Genomic DNA, 21,675 nt, shown 5'->3' with positions numbered 1-21,675 from the left:
CGATTTTAAATGTTCACAACTGATACTAATTTATAGTAATACTATATAAGTTTATACTCCATCAACCCATCCTCACAATTGGATGCAGTCAACGGGTTAGCCAATGAGCTTACAAAGTCTCCGAGCTGTCAAATGTCCGAAACTTCCAACCACATAATTGTGTCCTGTTCAACATTCGATACTCCCCGCTGCTTTTTGATATAACATTTTTATTACTTATAATAATAATAATAATAAACAATTAACGTTTTAGTTTTTGTGGAGGAGTTAAAAATATCTACCGACTCTCCATCCATCCCTGATCCTTTGATCCGCCACCGAAACTCCCACCGACCAGGTTTTCGTCAACAGTACGCTCCATGATAATCCCGTTGATCCATTACACGACTCCTCATGTATAGTATGGGGAGCTTGTTTCTTTTTGTAGAGGCTCAAGATAGTCTCTACGTATTTCTCATTCAAAAGAACCAGGGAAGCCCCTGGTTTTTTGCCTTAATCTAAGTGAAGACGACCAGCAAGCGTACGATTTGTGTCCCTTCTCTCTGACTTACGAGGGAGCTTATTATACCATATCTTCAAATACGCATTATCAAGCCCAGGTGGAGTCATGGTGAAACCTCTAGTCTTGTCGTCAGGACTGGGGCGAGCAGGATATAGAACCAGACTGGCCGTCCAAGCTCTGACGCTATTGGTTCTGCTATGGACATTTTCATTATGGACACAAACCGAAGCGTTGGAGCAAGACAGATTGGTAGAAAAGCGTGTTGATGTATTTCGGGATTTAGAGTCACTGCTCCATGCTCATCGGGCCTCTAATAGGAAGTTGTCAGATCATGACGTGAGTTACCTGACTGATATTTTCTTACTTCTACGGAAACTGACAAAATTTTGTAGTCCATATATGAGGCTCCTGATATATTTCGGAGCCTGAATGAGACTTCGGATGCGTCAGAAAGTGCGAACAGTGTATATGTTTTGCTAAGCACTCACGTCTCTCGGCCTCGCCACTGGATGCGCAAAAGCATCGCTCGCCTCCTTTCTCTGATAGGAGGGTCAAATCAAGCCATACTGGCAGCAGCCATTTTCATTGCTATGACTACTGTGCAATTTCTATTTCCAAAGAGTGGCCAATCCGCCAATGGTGCTTCTCCTGGGCCTAGGTGAGGATTTTGTCTTAACCTCTCCTCCCTTCGTTAATATCAACTAATGCAACATAGGTCTCCTATGCATTTATCACCAATTCTTGTTGATAGTCGAGATAAAAAGGTCAATGGAGGGCCTAGGCCTGTGCTTGTTAAGAATAAAACTCTTAATGGGCGCCCTAATGATGATGAAGTACGAGCTATGAGTGATGAAAAAGTTGCTGAACTCGGGTCACGGGGTACGGTGCCCCTTTACAGCCTTGAGAAACTTTTACAAGACCCAGCAAGAGCCGTGAGTGTTAGGCGAAAAGCTATTTCCCGTCATGAATGTATGTCCCTATCAAACTTCTCCTTGGAAAAGTCCAATCTTCCACATGATGGTTATGACTATGGAAAAGTTTTGGGTGCATGCTGCGAAAATGTGATCGGGTACATGCCTCTTCCAGTCGGTGTTGCAGGCCCATTGAACGTGGACGGAACTCGCATTTTTATCCCTATGGCTACTACAGAAGGCGCTCTTGTAGCCAGCACAAACCGGGGCTGCGCTGCTATCAATTCTGGTGGCGGTGTTGTCACCGCCTTACTTGCAGATGGAATGACCCGTGGGCCAACTGTTCGCTTCCGCAACCTTCAACGTGCTAGCGAGGCAAAGGCTTGGTTGGACTCAGAGCACGGGTACCGATCAATTGAGGCAGCATTCAACTCCACTAGCAGATTTGGGCGCTTACAGAGCGCTCGATCAGTTATTGTTGGATCCGAACTATTCATCCGTTTCAAATCATTTACAGGGGATGCAATGGGGATGAACATGATGTCAAAAGGCGTGGAAAAGGCCCTCGCGGCCATGGCTGAGAATGGTTTTGAGGATATGCACGTCACCTCGCTCTCCGGAAACTACTGCACGGATAAGAAGTCCGCTGGAGTTAACTGGGTTGAAGGCCGTGGCAAAAGTATCAGCGCACAAGCAACAATACCTGGAGAAGTTGTGAGGACAGCTTTGAAGACCGATGTAGATACCTTGGTTGACCTCAATAGGAGCAAGAATCTCACAGGAAGTGCTGTCGCTGGGTCTATTGGGGGTTTCAATGCACATGCTGCCAATATTGTTACCGCGATATTCATTGCAACAGGCCAAGATCCAGCCCAGAACGTGGCAAGCAGTAGCTGTCTGACCACAATGACAAAGTAAGTTGATTCGTATCCTTTCTAACTCCATTTCCTTTCCAGTTTAGCATAAGTCGACTCTAACATATTTTATAGGGTTGGCGAGGATCTTCAGATATCTGTGTATATGCCCTCAATCGAAGTTGGAACTGTTGGTGGTGGGACGATTCTAGCGCCCCAACAGGCAATGCTTGACTTAATGGGTGTACGCGGCTCGAAGGAAGAGAGTCCCGGAGAGAATGCACAGAAACTTGCTAGAATCGTGGCATCTGGGGTGCTTGCAGGGGAGTTGAGTCTGTGTTCCGCACTTGCGGCTGGTTCGCTGGTACGAAGCCATATGGCACATAATCGCAAATGAGTATTACTACGTAGGTATATAGACATATAAAGGCAAGGGATAGGCAAAATAATATTTAGAGCTAGTTTCAATTAATACGAATGTGTCACATAGATTTGTCTAGCCCTTCGTACCATCTGTTGGTGAAAAATAGCTGGTGAATTCAGGGGGCCGCATAATAGGGGTGAGGGGGGATGGGGGAATTTGTAAAGACGAGTACGGGGTATTAATCTAACAAATTCGATTAGATCCTATCCTATGGATTTTGCCTAAGTATCTCCTGCATTCTTCTTATCATACTCTAGCCCTTTCATTACCCCGTCGGCATCAAATTGTGTGTCGCCGTCGAGAAGAGTTGACCAGTCTGAACCCGACATGTCAGTGTTCAATTGCACCTGAGGAGAACCAAAGCCAAGCTTGCCATCGGTAAAGTCCTCGGACCCTAGTGCTTCCAAATAGGTGTTCACATTAAAGTTCATATCAAGCTCCCCTATGGCCCCAGGGAATATCTGGTCAAGGTCCATTGAGCTCAGGGGCTCAGAGAAATCGAAAGCTCCATTAGGCTGACCCGAAAGTGGTATATTATCGAAAGTATTATTAGAAAATGGAGATGGGTTGGGGAGATCTTGTAGAGTGGATGTGTTCATTACATCATCCGGAAGCGTCCAGTCAGCAGTGGATTGAGAGGGTGCTTGTGAAGGTGCTGGTGGGGATGTAACTTGTGACAGCGCTTCTGGGGGTATTGAGTCGCCGAATGGAGTTGGTATAGATGAGGCTGGTTGTGGGCCTCCCTTCTCTGGGCCTGTGTCGTCCCCTCTTTTAAAGACCCAAGAATTTAGCCATGAAAGCTCATGTACTGTCATCTTGCAGTTGCTGTTCTTTTCAAACCAGGACTGGAGTTTTCGTAGAACCCTCGTCAATCTGTTCGCTGGCCATAGAGTTCCCCAGCCGGCAAACATTTGAATCAAGTCGTCAAGGCGTTCTCCGACTTTAAGCTCGGCAGTATGGGTTTTGCCATCGTCCCCAGGAAGCTGCATTGCGGCGAAATGAAGTTTAACGAGGATTATAACAACGTAGATAATCCGGATAAAGTATACTGTCGGTAGAGCACGGATTGCAGCCATGTCGAGGGAAAACACTATCTGGAAGATACTGTTCACTGTTTCCAGAAATTCGAAAAAGGTTGGCTCGTCAATTACGAATTTATGAGATTGTTCACCGCCCGACTGAATTTCTAGGTCTTGATTTTGAACTTGTCGAGAGGTGGAGTTCAAGACAACATCGTTGATATACAGTGTTGCAAATAGTCGAGAAAAGTGAAGTGTCTCTGTAAGAAAAGAATTAGCAGGAGGCAAGTAGAGGATAAAAAGGGGAGAAATACCATTCCAGCAATCCTTAGGCACCGCGTTTGCCCAATCTAAAAGCTGCCTCTTGAATGCTCTATGAGTGACCTGAGCCTGAATCTCGCGCGTAGGGCCGGCAACCGATACATTATCCCAATCCAGCTGGAGTTCAAATTCCTCGATAATATGCTGTAATCTAATGTGTTGACAGAAGAGCTTATCGGAAGGGAATGCCGCCGGGGAATTCTCAAGAGTCTCTAAGCACTCATCCATGTAGCGTGTCCAACGCATCACATTTGGTGCATGTAGAGCCATAGACGTGCTAGGTAATGCGTTAGTTTTTCAGGTATTGGATTTGGGTGATTATATATATACAAGGAGAACCGAACTGACTTTGAACAGATGTAGTGGCAACCAAGCCAGACTCGTCTAGCAGCAAGACTTTTCTCCTGAATAGCACTGTGAGGCCCTTTTAACCGTTGCTTCGGAACAAATGACGGGCCACCCCACGACCTTGCCCCCAGCCTTTTATCAAGGCCCATGATAATGGCCATGTTTGAAGCCGTATGGCTGAGCTGGTAGACATCCATCTGTTCCCCAGGCTGAATCGGTTCAATCGGCTGGTACCACGCTGCGGATATAATCAAGGCCTGAAGCAGAGGGAGAGAGTATTCGTTGGTCCGAAGCATGTAATGAAGATATAACTGCACTATCAGTTTGCGTATATTCCTCTGAACGGCTACCTCGCAAAATCCAGCAGATGCAATGTCGAGAATTGAAAGAAACACGATAGGTGTCGACTTTCGGATGTCAGATGCCTTGGTATCGGCTGGGAACATCACAAAGGGGAGATTTGGGGCCATCCCGGAGATGTATCTATTGAAGATATTATTTGCCGTGATTTCATCCAGGTTCTGGGAGATGACAGAGTCTATAAATGACGGTGGTATAGTGTCATTCCCAGCACTTTCGAAATAGTTGGATGATGGAGACGGTTGGTCTGTAAGATCTCTGTTAGTAGTGTTCTATAATGTAAGAATGTACTCTCAAGACGATATTCTCACCAGCCAATGGGCCCATCGACAAAGGAGAGCCCCTCATCCCTTGGTTTACATCTCGATTGGAAGGGCTGGGGAGGGCTGAAGGTAGGAGTTTCTGAGATGTACGGCTCGTAACATCCGCCTGTGGGGAGCTGGAAGCCGTGGGGCTAGGATTGGTGTGTGAATCTGAGCGCTCTCGAAGGCTGTAAGACTGCATGATCGAAGTTGCCAGAGCGTCTATCCGTGATTCAAGCTCGGCCATGCGACTGTTGGACTGTTTCTGTCGTTTCACGCTCTGCTCTGCCGGTATGCATATCTTTCCTGATTTTTGGCACCTAGCACACGGCATACCGGGGCTCGGTTGATTGCACCGTACTTTGGACAGTCGACATGACTGGCACGCTCGAGTTGGAACGCTGTCACTAAGACCATCTGCACTAGCCCTGGTTGCGTCGGGAGTTAGTGGCATGTAGCTAGCAGCGAGAGAGTGATGCTGGAGGCCGAGCAATGATGCTGATTCGGATGAACATGTCATCTCCATTCACAAGTTATATATTCTTTTTCTTGGATATCAATTCAAAAGAGGGCTGGACGTCTTTCTCTCTCTGCAGATAGGAAAGGAAGATGAGAGCTACACGCACTGTTCTTGACGAGAAATTCCCGTGTCTTTGTAGTTTTCTAATGGCTGTGTATCCAGACGAGGTTCGCTTGGATCTTCGACTCGGCCGTCCATGATAGCTGGAAAAGTTCCTGAAATCTGAGGCTCAAGACCCTTGCAGGTAATAAATATTGGATGGATAACTATCAGACGGCTCGATGTCTTGCCTTGTTATAAAATGGAAGAAGTAAAAAAAAACCGGAGTCTTTTCCACCAGTTGAGTGTATATTTTCACGACTTCCCTGTCCTATTCGATGTAACTATATGACTTGCTGATTATACTGCAGATTCCAACTTAACGCTGTCGGGTTTGGCTGGGAATGACGCAGTTTAAGCCCATGATGGAGACCAATGAAGGCCTTCTTACATGATAATCATTATAGCCTATCCATAGCAAAAAAGATCAGGGATCATGGTTGAGACGACACGCGCCTCCAAGGATTGAAGGTTCTTCCTTCCAGGCAGCTGGACCGCTTTTGGCTGATCGACTGGGTCCAGAGGTGTCCGTACATACTATGCAGTTATCTAAGGTGCTCACTCGCCTCTGCCTGAGACCTGACGGTGTCTCTGCTAAGATGATGATTGACACGGAGCCAAGTTTGCCCCTTTTCCTCGCTGGTTTGATAACCCTTGACAAGAGAACCTCCACCTCATCCTCCAGTGACCTAACGGGAAAAAAAAACAGGAGCAAGGCTCGATATCAAACAATCTTCTCGCTGTTAGTTAACTTCCAAGCTAAATAATAGGTTATCTATGCCTCCAAAAGGGCGGAATATACGAAGTACGCTCCCTGGAATTGTTTAAATGACGCAGCTAGGAATCCAACGAGCAGGAATCCTTCTCCAAAGATCTGGATGCCATTACCAACCAGCCAGCTGAGATGAAGGTTCGTAATGAACCAATAATCCAAGAGGGCTAATGACCCAAAGGCGCGGGAACCATAGTTATTATGTTCCCCGTTGAGCTAGTTTGCTCTTCATCCCGCCACTTAGCTGCTGCTCGAGATCTCCCTAACGGTGTCCTCTCTATTATCGTATACGGGGCAGTGAGGGAATCGATAACCAGCTTCAATACTTCAAAGAAGCATATACGCCTTTCGAAGAGATTACTTCGAAAAAAGGTCTATTAATTACGTCCCTAGCTAGTGGTGATCCTGCATCCGAAAGAAGGCAGCGGCTGCTTCGGATACTAGATGAAACGCTCAAAAATAGCTACTGGGTGAGCAAATGCTGAAAGTTTCCTTTTTCTTATCTCTTTTCGGGGAAGCGTACTAAGACACCATGTGCCAGCGGCCCCAGATTATGCCAGCCGAGAATAGTTATCAAACCCATGAACATATGAGTGAAGGATCGCACATCAAGAAGGATGCCAAGGTAAAAGCGGTCAAAAGAGGACGGTCCATGTGGGCGGCTCCTTTTAAGAGCTATTCCGGGGGGTTGCTGGATCACTGGCCAGAAGCGCTAGAAATGGGAGAGAGATTGAGAGATGTAATACGCACGGGATATAACATGCTTTGACAGCCTGAACTAGGGGAGGTGAGTCGCCCTAGATACTGATCGACTAATATTACAAGGGCGCGTACTCTCTGTAGAGAGGTTGTTGGTAGAGATCCGAATATGCACTAACATGCGATAGAAAATCCCCGATACTCGTGGGATTCAGGGTCTTAAGCTTGCAGAGATATAGTCATATTGAGCCACTTAATACATGGTATATTAACTAGTATGATGGAGCAGAGCATCCACATATCGTCGTTCCTTGCCAAAGAGGTTCATATTAAGCATTCCAAATAGGGAAAATGCGATATCTTGGAAAGCTTTTGAACCCAGAGACTAGTTTAAGTTATTAACAAACCCACAATAAGGATCAAAAAAGGATACTGAGCGAGGCCGGTTGGACCAGCCGATAGATGTCCTCCTATATTAAGCGGTTAGAAGCCCGATGGCTATCTCCAACTGGCGATCCTGGAGATTTTAACAAGGCTGGCTCTGTTTGAGCAATCAGTTTGACGAGTATGTTTCCCGTGTCTCTATTTGAATAAGTGAGGACGGCCTTAATAGACATTTTATTAATAATATCCATCAAAGATATACTAAATATGTATGCTGCAGGATTAAATTATAAACGAGGTGCATCTAGTGGGAAAACCGTTGCAAGGACACCTTGCTGCCACGATGATGGATATGCAAATATTCTTTTTTCTCTTTTTCAATTGTGGCTGGTGATCAAGTTACCAAAAATGAGCTATGTTCGATCTAGTTTAAACATGAAGTCAAAGTCTACCAGAAAAAGTTGAAATCCCCCTCTTACCTTTTGATCCTTTTTACTTATGCGGTTGACGATTATCTATGCGCTCAACTTTTGCTCTCGGATGAAAATGGCGCTAACAAATGCGAGGAAAACGAGGATGGTCATAAATCCAAAGGCCGTGGATGTAGAACGGCCGTAACAATCTCTGACCACTTCTCTAATATGTGGCTCAAGATGGTTGATATAATCAAGGCTTTGCCTAACCCCATCCACAATATCATCGATATTTTTGTTGCCTTTTAGTGCAGACCGCAAGGAGCTCCTAAGGAACTGCTGAACAATACTGGCGGATAGCGAGATCGTGATGACTGACCCTAGAGATCGGAATAGATATGAGCAAGCTGTTGCGACGGCTTGGTCCTCAGGAGATGCATTTGCAACTGGATCTGTCAGCACTGTATGTCAAGTAGAGATTAACACGGAGATGGTATATACTTAATGCAATCAGTGTCGTGGTAACTCCAATGCCGTTTCCAAAAGCGCACATGGTCATTCCAATTATTATCAGTGGAGTGCTCTTGACAACCACTCCGGAGCATAACACGATCATTAAAAGGCCAGCAACCAACAAGGCATATGATGCAACAGTAATCCAATAGTACTTGCCGGTCCTCTTCATCAGCCACCCCCCGAATAACGAGCCGGATACTCCCAGAAGAATAGAAGGCAGGAGTTTAATTCCAGCATCTGCAGCAGAGCTGCCATCACTGGCCTGAAAGAATAACGGGATATAGAAGATTGCCGCAAGCCATCCGCCGAAACTGAAAAAGTTGGTTAGGTAGCATGCAACCAAGTCTCGGCCGAATGTGATGTGCAGGGGAGCGAATGGGGCGACAGCGAATCGAGCTTCAACTATCATGAAAAGAACGAATGCCACCGCGGACACAGCGAGCGATATAATAGTCAAAGGCATGGTCCAAGAAACGTTACCACCTCGGTCTAGGCCAAGGATGAGTCCAAAGACTGCAACAACGAGAACAAATGCTCCAAGGAAGTCGACTCGCTTTAACTTTTCTCGCCAGTTTGACTGGTCGGTTGCTGGCATCTTTAATGTAAGCCCTACGACGACAAACGCAAGTAAACAGCAAGGCCCTTGGGCGAGGAAGGCCCTAAAGTAATAATTAGCCAACAGAAAGCTTGGACCAAGCATATCAGGACAATGCACCTACCAGCGCCATCCAATAGTATCTGCCAGGAAACCGCCTTTATACAAATATCAATAACCTGGACATCCAAGTTGTTCCATTATGTCGTTGCTTACCAAGAGGTGCTCCAAGCCCGGACCCAGCAGACCAGACGATGTTAATGACCCCTTGCCAGACACCACGATCCCTCAATGGAACAATGTCACTCATAATTATGCTAACGACGGTCGATAGGCCACCTCCTCCAATGCCTTGAAATACCTATTTCACCAGAGGGAATTAGCCTTCGTAACGATCGAACCATCTCATAGAGGTGACATACCCGTGCGGCAATCAGTTGCTTTATATCCTGGGCCAATCCACACAGGACACATCCGGTGCCAAATATTACGTATCCAAACAGTAGGCATCCCTTCCTCCCAAATATATCGCTAAGGCGGCCGTATAACGGTTGAAAAGCGGTCAGCGATAAAAAGTACGACGTAGCAACCCAGCTGGTCAAGTTGAGGGCATTGAGATCACTGCCGATTTTGCCATAACTCGCAACGATGATGGTTTGATCAGCAGATGAGAGGAAGACCTAAAGACATGGTTCATTAATTGGCGTGGAAATAATATGGGAGGAGGGCGCATTCTCTCGGCTTACCCCAATGGTGATTGCCGGTACGATGTACTTCAGCCGCTTTTGCAACTCCGGCTCACCCTTAAACTGGGCAATTCTAGCGTCGTCAATTCCATTGCCTCCTGCTGTTTCTTCGTCTGGCTTTCGCTGCCCAATGCTCTTTGCTATTCCAACCGACGGACCGTTTAGTGAGTCATTCACCGCCTGAGTAGCCAGCAGGGGAGATGTCTCAGTTGCCGGTGCGCGAGTAACATCGTCAGCAAGACGTGACGTTCTCATTGTGACAAAACCCGGCAAAATCCTGACTCTCCAATGTAAAAGCCAGAGAGCGTTTCGTTCAAATGTTCCTGAAGCGCCCTGGGGTTGGCGCCTCGAGGGCGCTTTAAATAGTCGGTGCTAAGCATCAAAGCTGCTCGGTAAGCAAAAGTGGGGCCGCCGCAAGCCCCGCATCACTTCTTTTTCAGTGTCTCGTATTGTGAAAACCAATTGGAAGGCGGAGGGAGCAACAAGTCACGATATCGTGTATGTATTCAGCTGCTATTCACCAGCTGCTCTCTTTAAGCTATAAGGTGTAACTAAGTCGACTCTCGCCGTTATTTTAAAGTGGGCGGCTTAACGGCTAGATATGTCACGTGAAAATAGAGTGTGCTAAGAAAATTTTCGCGGCTAAATAGCCGATGACACGTGCCACTTACCCTAAATGGCAGCCAAAAAGAACAGGCGCGCGAGCATTTTTCTTAGGATTGGAGGGAGGATATATTTCAGACTTGAAAAGGAGATAATATTGAAGGGATTCGCTACTATATTGCTCAAAAAATACTCAAAACGGTATAGTCGCTACCGCCCGCGGGGCACATTAACTTTATCTCCTCTAGGCTGAGTCCTTTCTTGCGCAACTAGTTACGCCCTATGACGCAGTGGCCGGCATTGGGATCGGGCCTCCTGGAGAATCTGGAAGCCTTGCAGTAAGGATATCAACACCATCTTCTGTCACCAGAAGCGTATGTTCAAACTGAGCTGATCTCTTTCCATCTGCCGTGACGCTTGTCCAGTTGTCCGGCCATGTCTTGTCCCTATAGCTCCCGAGGTTGATCATCGGCTCGATTGTGAAGCACATTCCAGCTTTGGCAGACCCAACAGTTTTGCTTTTAGCGTAATGTGGGATGCTAGGAGTAGTGTGGAATAGCTGGTTGATTCCATGTCCGCAATAACTTCTCACAACGCTGCAATCTCTACTCTTGGCATGTTTCTCAATAACATTCCCAAATTCTCGGAATAATGTTCCTGGCTTAACAATTTCAATCGCTTTATCCAGGCATTCTCTAGAAGTTTCTACCACTCGAACCGCATCGGGGTCTGCCATAGCTTTGTCACCAACGTAATACGTTTCGTTAAGGTCGCCGTGAAATCCTCCGTGATAAAGTGAGATGTCGATGTTCACAATGTCGCCATCTTCCAGGGGCCGTTGATCGGGGATGCCGTGACAGATAACTTCGTTGACAGATGTGCAGACAGACTTGGGGAAATTCACATAGTTGAGAGGGGAGGGATATGCCTGAATAAGTTAGACAAACTGAATATAGATCTTAGGGAAGTATTGCTGCTCACTTCTCTTTCTAGACAGGCTTGATGTACGACTTTGTCGATGTGGTCGGTGGTGACGCCAGGTCGAATCTCCCGAGCAGCGATGTCTAGGACCTCTCTTGATAACCGACACACCTTTCTCATTCCATCTATTTCTTCCTGGTTGAGGATCTTGATATTATGTCGCCCATATATTTTTTGTTCGGATCGCGGAACGCCATCAACCGCATAGTCAGGGTGCTGGATAGAACTTGGAACCGGGTTCTTGGGCGAAAGGGGGTACACAGGTCGTAAGGTACCGGTAAACTGGAACGTCGGGAATGGGTTAAAGGTTTCTATAGATTTAATATTAGCCAAACTCAAGTTCGATTTCTGTATAACCACGTATTCGAGATACTTTCTTGCCTTTGGATTTATGGATTGCTTTATGTTCTCCCTGCAAAAATATCAGCAGTGCCCAATTTTAGAAGAGCCGGTCTCAGCACCTTGTGAGACAGTGCGGAAGCGTACCCAGCTACGCTTAAAGCAGTCTTGAGAGCAGAAATAGCTTTCGACTCCAATTTTAAGGCATGCTGGACATCGTAGGCTGCCTGCTGCCTGGCTGCAATCCACCCCACTACAACAATGCTTGTTGTCGGGCGCACTCATAGTTGTTGATACAAAAAAGATTATTTGGTTCCAGAATTAGTTTCCTTCTCGGGATATATAATACCTTCAACCAAAAATGAAAGCCTCGCGCCCTTTGGAAGGCGAATTCGTTATGGTTATCAAGTCGTGAGCTGTCAAAAGTCCGCGATCTGTAACTGACTAAACTTTTTCCCTCGTCAGTTACTAAGCGACGAAGCATGTTAATAGGCCAAAGTAACTACACAAATAATCAATATGAAGCATCGGCGACGAAAGGTCAAGTGTGACCGCAATCTTCCATTCAGCTAGTTAATGTACTCAGGTGTCGCGGGCATGCGCGTACTGAACCAAAGTCCCTTGCCTGTTCTTCAACGGGCCTTGACGAGCACAAATACAGACCGCTTTAGCGGCCCAAATCCCATGAGTTGGCGTCCCTTTGAGGTCCTCCAAGTAGTACCCCCGAGTAACTAGTCGATTCGCAAGCCAACATTTATGGGAAAGATTTGCCAGGAACTTGTGGTGCATCCTAGCATGCGGCAACCATGCCGCCGAGCAATGGAAATGATACCCTGCCTATATTCAGTCATCCTCACTTCATGCTTCAACTAGTAGCAACCCATTAGAATCTCTCAGAAGCACCTGGCACAGTGTTTCTATAATGTCAGTCCTTGAATTCAACACAAATCACACTTAAACTGAGGCAGGTTTTGAATTTCCCCTGAAAACCTTGAACTTGACTACAGCTAACGTACACAGCTTGGTAGAATGGAATTCCTGTTCCATGACCCTATCTGGTGAATATGCCACTGATTATCAAGTGCAGGCAGTCCTCAAAGGAGGTTAAAGCCAGACCCTCAACTGAGAGACGCATGGCTCCGCTGGAACATGTCCTTCGGACGAAATGGCCCCAAGGCAATCTGTGACCGGCTCATATATCCACACATTCGAGCCTGTAATCAGAATTCTTCATATTCCAACGTTCTAACAAGAATGTGGATGTATTGGAATAATCCATTGGATTCAGGCGATATCATTTTGCAAAAGTTACTACTCATCGTAGCGGTTAGAAGAAGAACCGGAAATTCACTCGAAGTCAAACACATTACGCTCGCTTGCGTCTTAGTTGGTATACTGCTCTTAGGGATGGCTCTATCATAAATTCGAAATATCATGCTTCAAGTGTTCTGCCTTTTGTCATTGGCGCGCCAAAAAGGTGTAAAGGCATCGGAATAAGTCTGGATATCGGCAGAATTCCCACGTCGAACTGCAATTAGCTTTGGGCTGCACAAAGGCCCTCATGATACTTTCCCCGGAATGCATGTGCTTGAGGCGGAGATGAGGAAAAGATTATGAGCCACAGTATGGGAGATTTTCAATCCAACTGAGTCTTGATTATGGCATGCCCGCTCCAATTTCTAATGAGGACTTTGACTACCGGCTACCATCGAATCTTAACGACTCCCAGATAGGAAGGCATGAAGACGACTGCGCCTCTATAGATCCTAATGGAGGATTTACCCAAACCACCATCCAGGTCATGCTGACGAAGATGGTACACATACGGCTCAAGCTTATTTGATTACTCAACGCCTTGATGCCTAGCCAGAATTCTCAAGACACTATGCAATTACGCTCCAAATTAGCTGCCGCCATTCGTCCCCACACAGCCACTATCCAACCATATATTTCAGCACCCTCAACAGATACAGTTTTTCACATCCTGACTCATCGGCTCCTTCTTGCGCTCCATGCTCCGTTCGCTGCCAAAGTGAAATCTGACTCATTATTCTATTTCAGAAATTTATTACTGAAATGGCTCTTGTGCTTCTATCCGACACGCGCCTATCGGATAACTCTCCCACTCAAAGGTGCTTAGCTGTGGCAGGCGACTGCCACAACCTGTGTTGAGCTGGTAAATAGTTTGATAGAAGACTCATTTCCGATGACCCATAGCCTTTCCTGCAACATGTTTCAACGAGTTTTACAACTGGCCTCCGAAATTCCCGTACGCCGTATGCACGCAGGGGACACGAATACCGAGGCTTACGTGCGATGTTCCTGTGCGTTATCTGAGGCTGAAACAATTCAGGAAGGGAAAGCAGTGGAATATCATATAACTAGTGGAAGCGGCAAAATCCGGCTTGGGCGTCTGTTGCGCAGTCCTCGGAGAACGTGCCGGATATAATGGTCAACATTTTGATAGACCCCCCACAAGTGACAAGAACACAAACTCCATAGGCAGATTGACGTTTTTACTGATTGGGATTGTATAGTCAATAGACCCTATTTAGCTAAGGCTAACTAGCTAGGTTCCAAACCTGGGGATCGGCCAAATGGCCCAGTTAGAGGAGGGCTACCAGTAACATCAACCATGTCTAGTTATCATGTCAGTGACGGGCCAAAGGCTCGGATGTAGTTGTCGGTTTCCGCTCTCGATTGCCACACATATATAAACCAGGTACTAAATGTCGCCTGTTTTCTATACCCGCAGTGATCACTGATAATACGATCAAACATGGCCAAACATGAGTTTGAATATTCAATAGGCCGTTGAGACTTACCAAGTACAGAGTCATTTTCTTACCAATCATATCCTCCAATTATCTCCTATCCCATCCGAACAAGTAGTAGCAGAGTATCCTTAGATGGGGCTACAATTATTTTGTAATGGATAGCTGCGATCCACGTTAAAGTTTGTTTAAAAATAATTACTCCATAAGCTTAACCTTCAAACTCTGATTATAGTTCGGACAACTCTATAGATATGGGGTTGACCTGTGCAGACTTGTTGTACACACGACTGCGCATGTTGTATCCATATATCAGAAGATATGAGTGAATCCGGCCTCGGGTTCGGCAGGGAGTAGAAAAATGTGGTATTTCTACCGATGCGAACGTATGCAGCCACAAAAGGCAGGAAGAACTAGTTAATGGCGGAGAGATGCATCACTCAACTTGCCTAATAATATGCTCTAATATTGAACAATTGTATTTTTTGTTTCTGTTATCTCTTAATGTGCTCTACTTCTTCCATTGACGTTAATACCAAAGAGCCACTCCTGCGGCCACAATAATTGACATTCCTGCCGACAGGTAGCCAGTTTGGCATACTGTCTTCATTGCAAACCCTTTCCCCATGTCCCAAGCCAGGTGCCTTAGATTATTAAATGTATGAAACATCAAAGGCCAAGCAATGACAAATTTCACCGCAGCCTTCCCAGACCATGGCAAACTAGCCATAGCAGCAGATAGGGACTCTGACGATAGACCCCAGCCAAAGTATGAAGATGCTAGGTAAGATATACCAAAAAGGTAGAGACCACCGGATAGAACAACACCGGTGATCCGCTGGAGTGACGAGTTAACCGACGTCACTTGCCATTTATAAATAGCCAAATGCGGAGAAAGAGGGCGTTTTAGGCGCTGGGCAGCAAGAATTCGATTGCCATCTGCTTTAGTTATGCGTTGAAGCTGACGTTTGCTTGTAGCTGGTGCATGAGAGGTTTGGCTGTAGGATGTTACGAATAGCCCTGTATAGGAGCAGGATTAGAAATGCGGTGACATACTGAATATGCCTTTGGGCGATGCTAAGCTTTGTGCCGGGGGATCGCAGCGCAAGTATATTTTTCATTGGAGTAAGCCTCGAGAATCTGGACACTGCCGACAAGGACGCTGGTAAGTGTTAGCAATCAACCATCACGTAGTTACACGGCGCTTATAGTTTTTACAACACAGAGAAGTAGTTATAGCTGGGAGAGTCATCATACCGCGGGCAAGAAATGGCATTTTTAAAAGTAACGAATGCACGAGCAAGACCAGTGCCGAACAGTAATGTAGCGATGTAATTCGAAGAGAAATCTCTGGTTGTGTCAACACAGGTATCTTTTTTTCCCAACATTATGACTATACAGAGTACTATGCAAAACAAGTATTCCGTCAATACCTCGGAGATTCCGAGGGTTATCCCGTTACTACAGGGCAGTAGATCCTCTTTATCCGGAATTATGCCGGAAAATTCATTTTCGGGTATGGAACAAGACATATAGCATATATATACGCCGTATGATTTTTTGGCTGAATGTATATGTGGCCTACCATCACACGTATTATCATCACAGGTACGGAGTAAGCCGTATCTCATGGATCGACATACATCAGCCCGAATATCTTCACCTTCCACGCTTTATAAGATGGCGGTTAACATTTCGTCTAGTAACTTTGTTACGGCGCTAGCCGCTTCCATCGAAATTCCAGGACAGACACTAACTAAAGACGGTTAGCTGTTAATCTTCTGTTACTAGTGGTTATGTAAGCCCCAACGTCCAATCAGGCGCTGTTGAAGGATTCTGGCTCGACTCTGCGATGTGAGCTTTTGCCTAGTCGCAAGGAACATAATTTGCTTCTCGGAGGGTAAGAGAGCAACTGGATGGTGTATAGAGGGTCGCCTGCACATCCAGCCTCCTCGACAGTGTGCCGTTCACCTTGTACAGCTGCGTCGAAACAGCAACAAAAGAAAATTACGAGGAGAATGTATCGATATAGTCAGGTACTAGAGCTCCCGCCACAACTGTTAGGGGAAAAACGCTGCTCTCGTCTCTAATCATTCCTGTTAATGCCCACAATCTTCAAAAGAACCATCTTCATGCTGTTTCTGCGTCACGAAACAGATCCAGATCGAGCAGACTAATATTCCGTCTATTCGGATTGGATGTGGACCACCCATCCTACCTACGACCGCACCCTCTGCGGATATCTGGCTGTGATCAAATCCTGCTGGTTGAACCGTCCAAGTATCGATCCCGTCTTGCGACATGATAACGGCTTTATGGACAGCAAGTTGCTTGAAAAGAACATGTTTCAGAATTTACCTTACTTCTGGAGACAGGGGAGGTGTTTGGGTTTGAAACGGGCAAGAAGCACGAATCCCGGACTTGCATCAGATCAGCGGTGGATCGTATGATTATATCTGATAGAGAGGGTGGCCAGCCACATCATGACATCAGTCCGTCATCCAACTCAACTCCTAGGCCTTTCTATACGGTGTTTTTGACTATGTATTGCCGCCAGAAGATGCAACAGTAGGTATGTCGCCTAGTCTCTCCGTTTTTGTTTCCGACTTGGTATAAAACCTGCAGGTTAGCCATGCGTAGAATGCTGCATCAGACAGGCCTCTTCGCATAACCAGCTAGGTGTAGCACCTCGGAGTTGGTACGGATTTTGGATCATTCGAATGGGGAATGCTAATTGAGTCTAGAGTATGTACTAGGCACCACCAGTTCATATACTAACACAGTCCTCCGGTTACATATGCATACACCCGAGGCGTTGTCATTTTGTCATGTAACATTGGGATACAAACAAGACCTGCGTTTCAACTTCCGTTAAACCGTTAAACCGCCAAAGCGAAATGTTCCGTGAGATTGTGGGCGAAATGCTCCGCTTATCAGCGAAATTAAGGGAATTACATAATACTTTTCGGGGTTGCTAGTCAATTCCCCAGAGTCGCAACCTTTTTGATGCAAAATCCTCCAAAAATCTCCTATCGACTCGACCAACCCATTCTGGAGCAAGGAGTGCGGAAACACAGTCGCAACATGCAGAAGGTAGTGATTGTGGGCGCAGGCCCTGTTGGCTCGCTGGCTGCTCTTTACGCTGCTATGCGAGGTGATAGCGTTGAGCTCTACGAACTCAGAGGAGGTACGTGTTTTGCAAATCGTCATATACTGCCATCGTTTATATGGCATGAGTATATCTGAATACATTCCACGGTTTCAGAATAGGTGATTTTGACTTGACACCTATCAGTTTATCGGTTTCCCCTTTGCATTTGTTGTTTAATGCTCAATTGCAAAATATATGTCTTCAGTCCTCTTTGATCCATCAATGATTGTTAATTTATTTCCACAATGATTAGATCCGCGGGATGCTTCGACCATCCCGTTAAATTTCACAAAGTCTATCAATCTTGCTATTTCTGAACGTGGCTTGACCGCGATGAGATCCGCCAACCGCCCAGGGTTCATTGATAATGTCTTGAGTGAAGCAATTCCAATGACTGGCCGCATGATCCACGGACGTAGTCCCACGGGAGCCCTATGGGAGGCTTCCCAGGATTATGACGTGCATGGGAGGGTTAGTTAACATGCATACATATACCTTACATGTTTTGAAACTATCAGCTCACTCTTTCCCCTTTCTAGTACATTAATTCAACTGACCGCGGGAAACTCAACACATCCCTACTTAATGAGCTGGAGAAGGAACCAAACGTCAAGCTATTTTTTAACCATAAGCTTACGGGTGCCGATTTCAAGAACAAAAAGGCCTGGTTTGAACAAAAGAACCCCAGTGACAGCCCTGGCTTTAGGTCCACCTCTGGTGATGATAGCAAATCCATCAACGTTACCCGTTCTCCAGAGCTAGAGGTATCATTCGACTTTCTAATAGGGGCTGATGGTGCCCACTCGGCTACGAGGTACCACCTCATGAAATATGCCCGTATGGACTACCAGCAAGAATATATTGACTGTCTATGGTGTGAATTCTGCATTGGGCCCTCCAAGGATAACGAATTTAAGATTTCTCCAAACCATCTGCACATCTGGCCCGGAGGCGACTTTATGTTCATTGCGCTCCCATCCCTTAATAAGACCTTTGTTTGCACGCTTTTCGCCCCCTCTGAGCATTATGCAGCTCTGGAAAGCGATCCCAATATCCTACTTGAGTTCTTTCAGACTCATTTCCCCGGTGTCTCTCCCGAGTTGATTCCGCCAGAGGACCTTATCGAACAGTTCAACACCAACCCTCACCTCCCCTTAATCAGCCTCAAATCTTCTCCCCATCATTTTGGTTCCAGCGCTGTTATAGCTGGTGATGCTGCTCATGCCGTTGTTCCGTTCTATGGTCAGGGGCTTAACGCGGGCCTTGAGGACGTTAGGGTTCTTTTTGAAATCCTGGACAATCACGGAGTGTATTCTGAGTCCAATAAGGGTGATCCACAACGAATAGAGAGCCTTCGTGCAGCTGCCCTGGATGCATATACCCGCCAGCGAGTTCCAGATACCCATGCCATCAATCGCCTCTCTAGAAACAATTTCATCGAAATGAGGGCAGGTGTGAAGTCACCGCTATACCGGATGCGGAAAGCCCTTGAAGAGGCTCTCTATAAGTATTTCCCTGGACTTGGTTGGTCTACCCAATACGCTCGTGTTAGTTTCAGCAACGCGCGCTATTCAGAAGTGGAGAAGGCTACGAAAAGGCAAACAAAAGTACTCACGAGGGCAGTATTAACCACCTTTGTCTCCTCTATTGGCCTCGCTACGATTGGGTTATGGAAGTGGCGATGGTCTAGAGACATTATTATCGAAATGATGCATACAGCAACTCGAATTGCCAGAGGAACAGAACATGTATGAAAAATGAAACATAGTCTTGGTTATTTTGCGCCCCCAGATGATTCTTCGATATATACACATTGTACAACTTTCTTTTTGTGGAGAATCGAATTTAACAGCCACGTTATATAGAGAGATCTAGTTTACAACATATCTAACCCCCAAAATCTGATGATATACTCCATTTCTCATGGCCCTTACCCGTGGTTAAACATGCCATTGGGCCACGTGGTAACGCCCAGCTAAACAGCTAAACAGCCAAACAACACAGATGCATATTCCACCAGCCGCACTATAAAAAAGAGAAGTGAATGAGCAGATTAAATGCTAATGGCAGTCAATGTCAAATGTAATCCGTGTACTTAAAGAACGCTGTGAATGCAACACCATTCGCTGTTCGGTAAAAATATCTAACGCCAGAAGCATTCATGCTAGGCAACAAAAGTTCAATCAAAAGTCATTATTTGGGGTAGGACGAGGAGGAAAGGAACAAAAGCTTTGGTATATATATGCACATATAAGTGTCCATCCCCAATTACTCCCAGAAATAAAACAAGTGGCAAGTGAATGAGATGAGAAAGACAGGGGATAAATGATAGGGATACCCAGATGTGTGGTAGGATCGGGGCCATTGGGTAATCCCCGAAAACGGCTTCCAGGAAGAAAACGGTAAAACGTCCATTTCCGGCTCCTAGATGGTATGAAATGATTTGAACTCCCAGTGTGGTGAAATTTCCCATCGATTGCAATAACATTCGAGAAAGAAATGAGAAAAAAAAAGCTGATAGTTCGGGAAAATCTTGCCTTACAACGGGCAATGGATGGCTTTCATGAAACCGATACTTCATGGAAAAAAAATGGGTAATTAACTGTCATAACGAGTAGGGAAAAGTGACTTCGTATAGCATACGACCAGCCGCGTACCCATTTAAAAGAAACTAGGAGTATGATTCCGTCGCTCATGGATTTGCCTTTCTGTTCGGGAATACAAGAAATCAAAATATTCCATCGCAGGGGCGTCCTTGAGTATTTTAGCGACCTGTGTTCCGGCGGATATAAGTTGTAAAATATTTCGATCATCCCTCAGTGGGCGCGACTGGTTCTTTGCTGTATGGCGCATTTCCAGGGAGTTTTCGAGCACAGTGATGAACTGCTTTATTTGGCCATCATATAAAACGCGCGCAGGAATACGGCGTTTTGTCGCAAGTCTTCTAAGCAAGTGGACCCATTCGGTCCATTCACGGTCTTCTGGGGTTCTTACTTCTGACTTCTCAGGTTCCAGAGGGATTGGGAACTGGTATTTGGCAACAAAGTCAAAGGCGCACCGGGATAGGCGGTCGTTGATATCACACAAAATTTTCACTTGCTCTTGTACATTCAATGAAGTAGGAAGATGTGGCAGGTCCTTCTCCGGGATTTCGGTGGCTGCTGGGCCTGGGCTTGGCATCCTGAGCAGCTGTGTAGGTCCGTCAAACTCATCTCTGTTTCCGGGCTTTCGCCTCAAATGGAATCTTGGGATGGAGTCCACATGTTCCTGATTGTTCATCTTCTTCATACGCCCCATAGAATGATCAGACTCCAAAGAAAGGGGCATTCCAGGGTCAGATAACCTGGAATTATGATAAGACATGAACGGATCTTTCGAACCGTTACTAGAGCTTTGTCGGGGCAGCTCGCCAATTGGTTCCAGGGCCATTGGCGGGTGGATAGTGGAGTATCGATCGTATGTCGAAGGTGGAGTGGTGACCATACCTCGAGCCGAAAACACATCGAGCGGCCTACCAGGCCCGGGCTGCTGCCTCTCTGGAGAGGATAACTCTCCATGCTCTCGGGGTGAAATGTCCCATGGTGGTGAAATTCTAGCTCCATTAATAATCCCGACATTTAGTTACACTCATTGTATGATGCCAGTTCATATAATTTTTGGTCCGTACCTTGCGTTTCGTATCTCTGGTGGCCATGGTAGGTCTGAGTAACAGGGGATTTCGCGCTCTCTGTTTAACAAACTAGGACTGTTCGAATTGAATGAGTTTGAATTCCGATAAGCTCGTTGCCAGGTTGTTCCAATGGGGAGCTCCAGGACTAACCTTCGAAAAGGGAATGTGGCCGCATTGTTCCTTGGGGGATAGAACATTGAATCGCTCTCCCTAAGGCTGCCTGGGGATAGAGGAATGCTTCCTGGATATGCCATTCTCTGGAGAGGCACAAGTAACGGTATCACGCCAAACCCGGCGAGCCATGCAAGGGCTATAAAAAGGAATGGGAAGTAATTCTATATAGATTGTCGAACGCCTGTACCGAGCTAAAGA

General features: G+C 46.1%; 7 protein-coding genes across 7 annotated transcripts; 2 read left to right on the top strand and 5 right to left on the bottom strand.

Moving 5' to 3' along the window:
- Positions 1-607: 607 nt before the first annotated feature.
- On the top strand, positions 608-2,664 carry MCYG_02459 (hmg-CoA reductase; the record flags this gene model as incomplete). The annotated part of the gene is made up of 4 exons (XM_002849479.1): positions 608-838; positions 895-1,160; positions 1,218-2,327; positions 2,403-2,664. The coding sequence occupies 4 exons, from the start codon at positions 608-610 to the stop codon at positions 2,662-2,664; spliced, it is 1,869 nt and encodes a 622-aa protein (XP_002849525.1).
- A 248-nt stretch (positions 2,665-2,912) lies between these two features.
- Positions 2,913-5,561, bottom strand: MCYG_02458 (C6 zinc finger domain-containing protein; the record flags this gene model as incomplete). The annotated part of the gene is made up of 4 exons (XM_002849478.1): positions 2,913-3,970; positions 4,025-4,308; positions 4,380-4,986; positions 5,051-5,561. The coding sequence occupies 4 exons, from the start codon at positions 5,559-5,561 to the stop codon at positions 2,913-2,915; spliced, it is 2,460 nt and encodes an 819-aa protein (XP_002849524.1).
- A 2,469-nt stretch (positions 5,562-8,030) lies between these two features.
- On the bottom strand, positions 8,031-10,040 carry MCYG_02457 (membrane transporter; the record flags this gene model as incomplete). The annotated part of the gene is made up of 6 exons (XM_002849477.1): positions 8,031-8,374; positions 8,430-9,103; positions 9,164-9,182; positions 9,256-9,400; positions 9,462-9,719; positions 9,807-10,040. The coding sequence occupies 6 exons, from the start codon at positions 10,038-10,040 to the stop codon at positions 8,031-8,033; spliced, it is 1,674 nt and encodes a 557-aa protein (XP_002849523.1).
- Positions 10,041-10,668: 628 nt separating this feature from the next.
- MCYG_02456 (methionine aminopeptidase 1) lies at positions 10,669-11,993 on the bottom strand (the record flags this gene model as incomplete). Its single annotated transcript, XM_002849476.1, has 4 exons — positions 10,669-11,316; positions 11,370-11,680; positions 11,727-11,781; positions 11,856-11,993. 4 exons carry the CDS (start codon positions 11,991-11,993, stop codon positions 10,669-10,671), a joined length of 1,152 nt encoding a protein of 383 aa, XP_002849522.1.
- A 3,018-nt stretch (positions 11,994-15,011) lies between these two features.
- On the bottom strand, positions 15,012-15,758 carry MCYG_02455 (succinate dehydrogenase cytochrome b560 subunit; the record flags this gene model as incomplete). The annotated part of the gene is made up of 3 exons (XM_002849475.1): positions 15,012-15,480; positions 15,539-15,644; positions 15,740-15,758. The coding sequence occupies 3 exons, from the start codon at positions 15,756-15,758 to the stop codon at positions 15,012-15,014; spliced, it is 594 nt and encodes a 197-aa protein (XP_002849521.1).
- Positions 15,759-17,566: 1,808 nt separating this feature from the next.
- MCYG_02454 (kynurenine 3-monooxygenase) lies at positions 17,567-19,387 on the top strand (the record flags this gene model as incomplete). The annotated part of the gene is made up of 3 exons (XM_002849474.1): positions 17,567-17,669; positions 17,887-18,104; positions 18,173-19,387. 3 exons carry the CDS (start codon positions 17,567-17,569, stop codon positions 19,385-19,387), a joined length of 1,536 nt encoding a protein of 511 aa, XP_002849520.1.
- A 907-nt stretch (positions 19,388-20,294) lies between these two features.
- Positions 20,295-21,675, bottom strand: MCYG_02453 (conserved hypothetical protein; the record flags this gene model as incomplete). The annotated part of the gene is made up of 2 exons (XM_002849473.1): positions 20,295-21,225; positions 21,301-21,675. The coding sequence occupies 2 exons, from the start codon at positions 21,555-21,557 to the stop codon at positions 20,295-20,297; spliced, it is 1,188 nt and encodes a 395-aa protein (XP_002849519.1).

The sequence above is a fragment of the Microsporum canis genome, genomic scaffold (genome assembly GCF_000151145.1).
Source record: "Microsporum canis CBS 113480 supercont1.2 genomic scaffold, whole genome shotgun sequence".
NCBI classification, from domain to species: Eukaryota; Fungi; Ascomycota; class Eurotiomycetes; order Onygenales; family Arthrodermataceae; genus Microsporum; species Microsporum canis.
The sequence above is the reverse complement of the archived record's forward strand: the minus strand, read 5'-3'. Positions and strand labels throughout refer to the sequence as shown.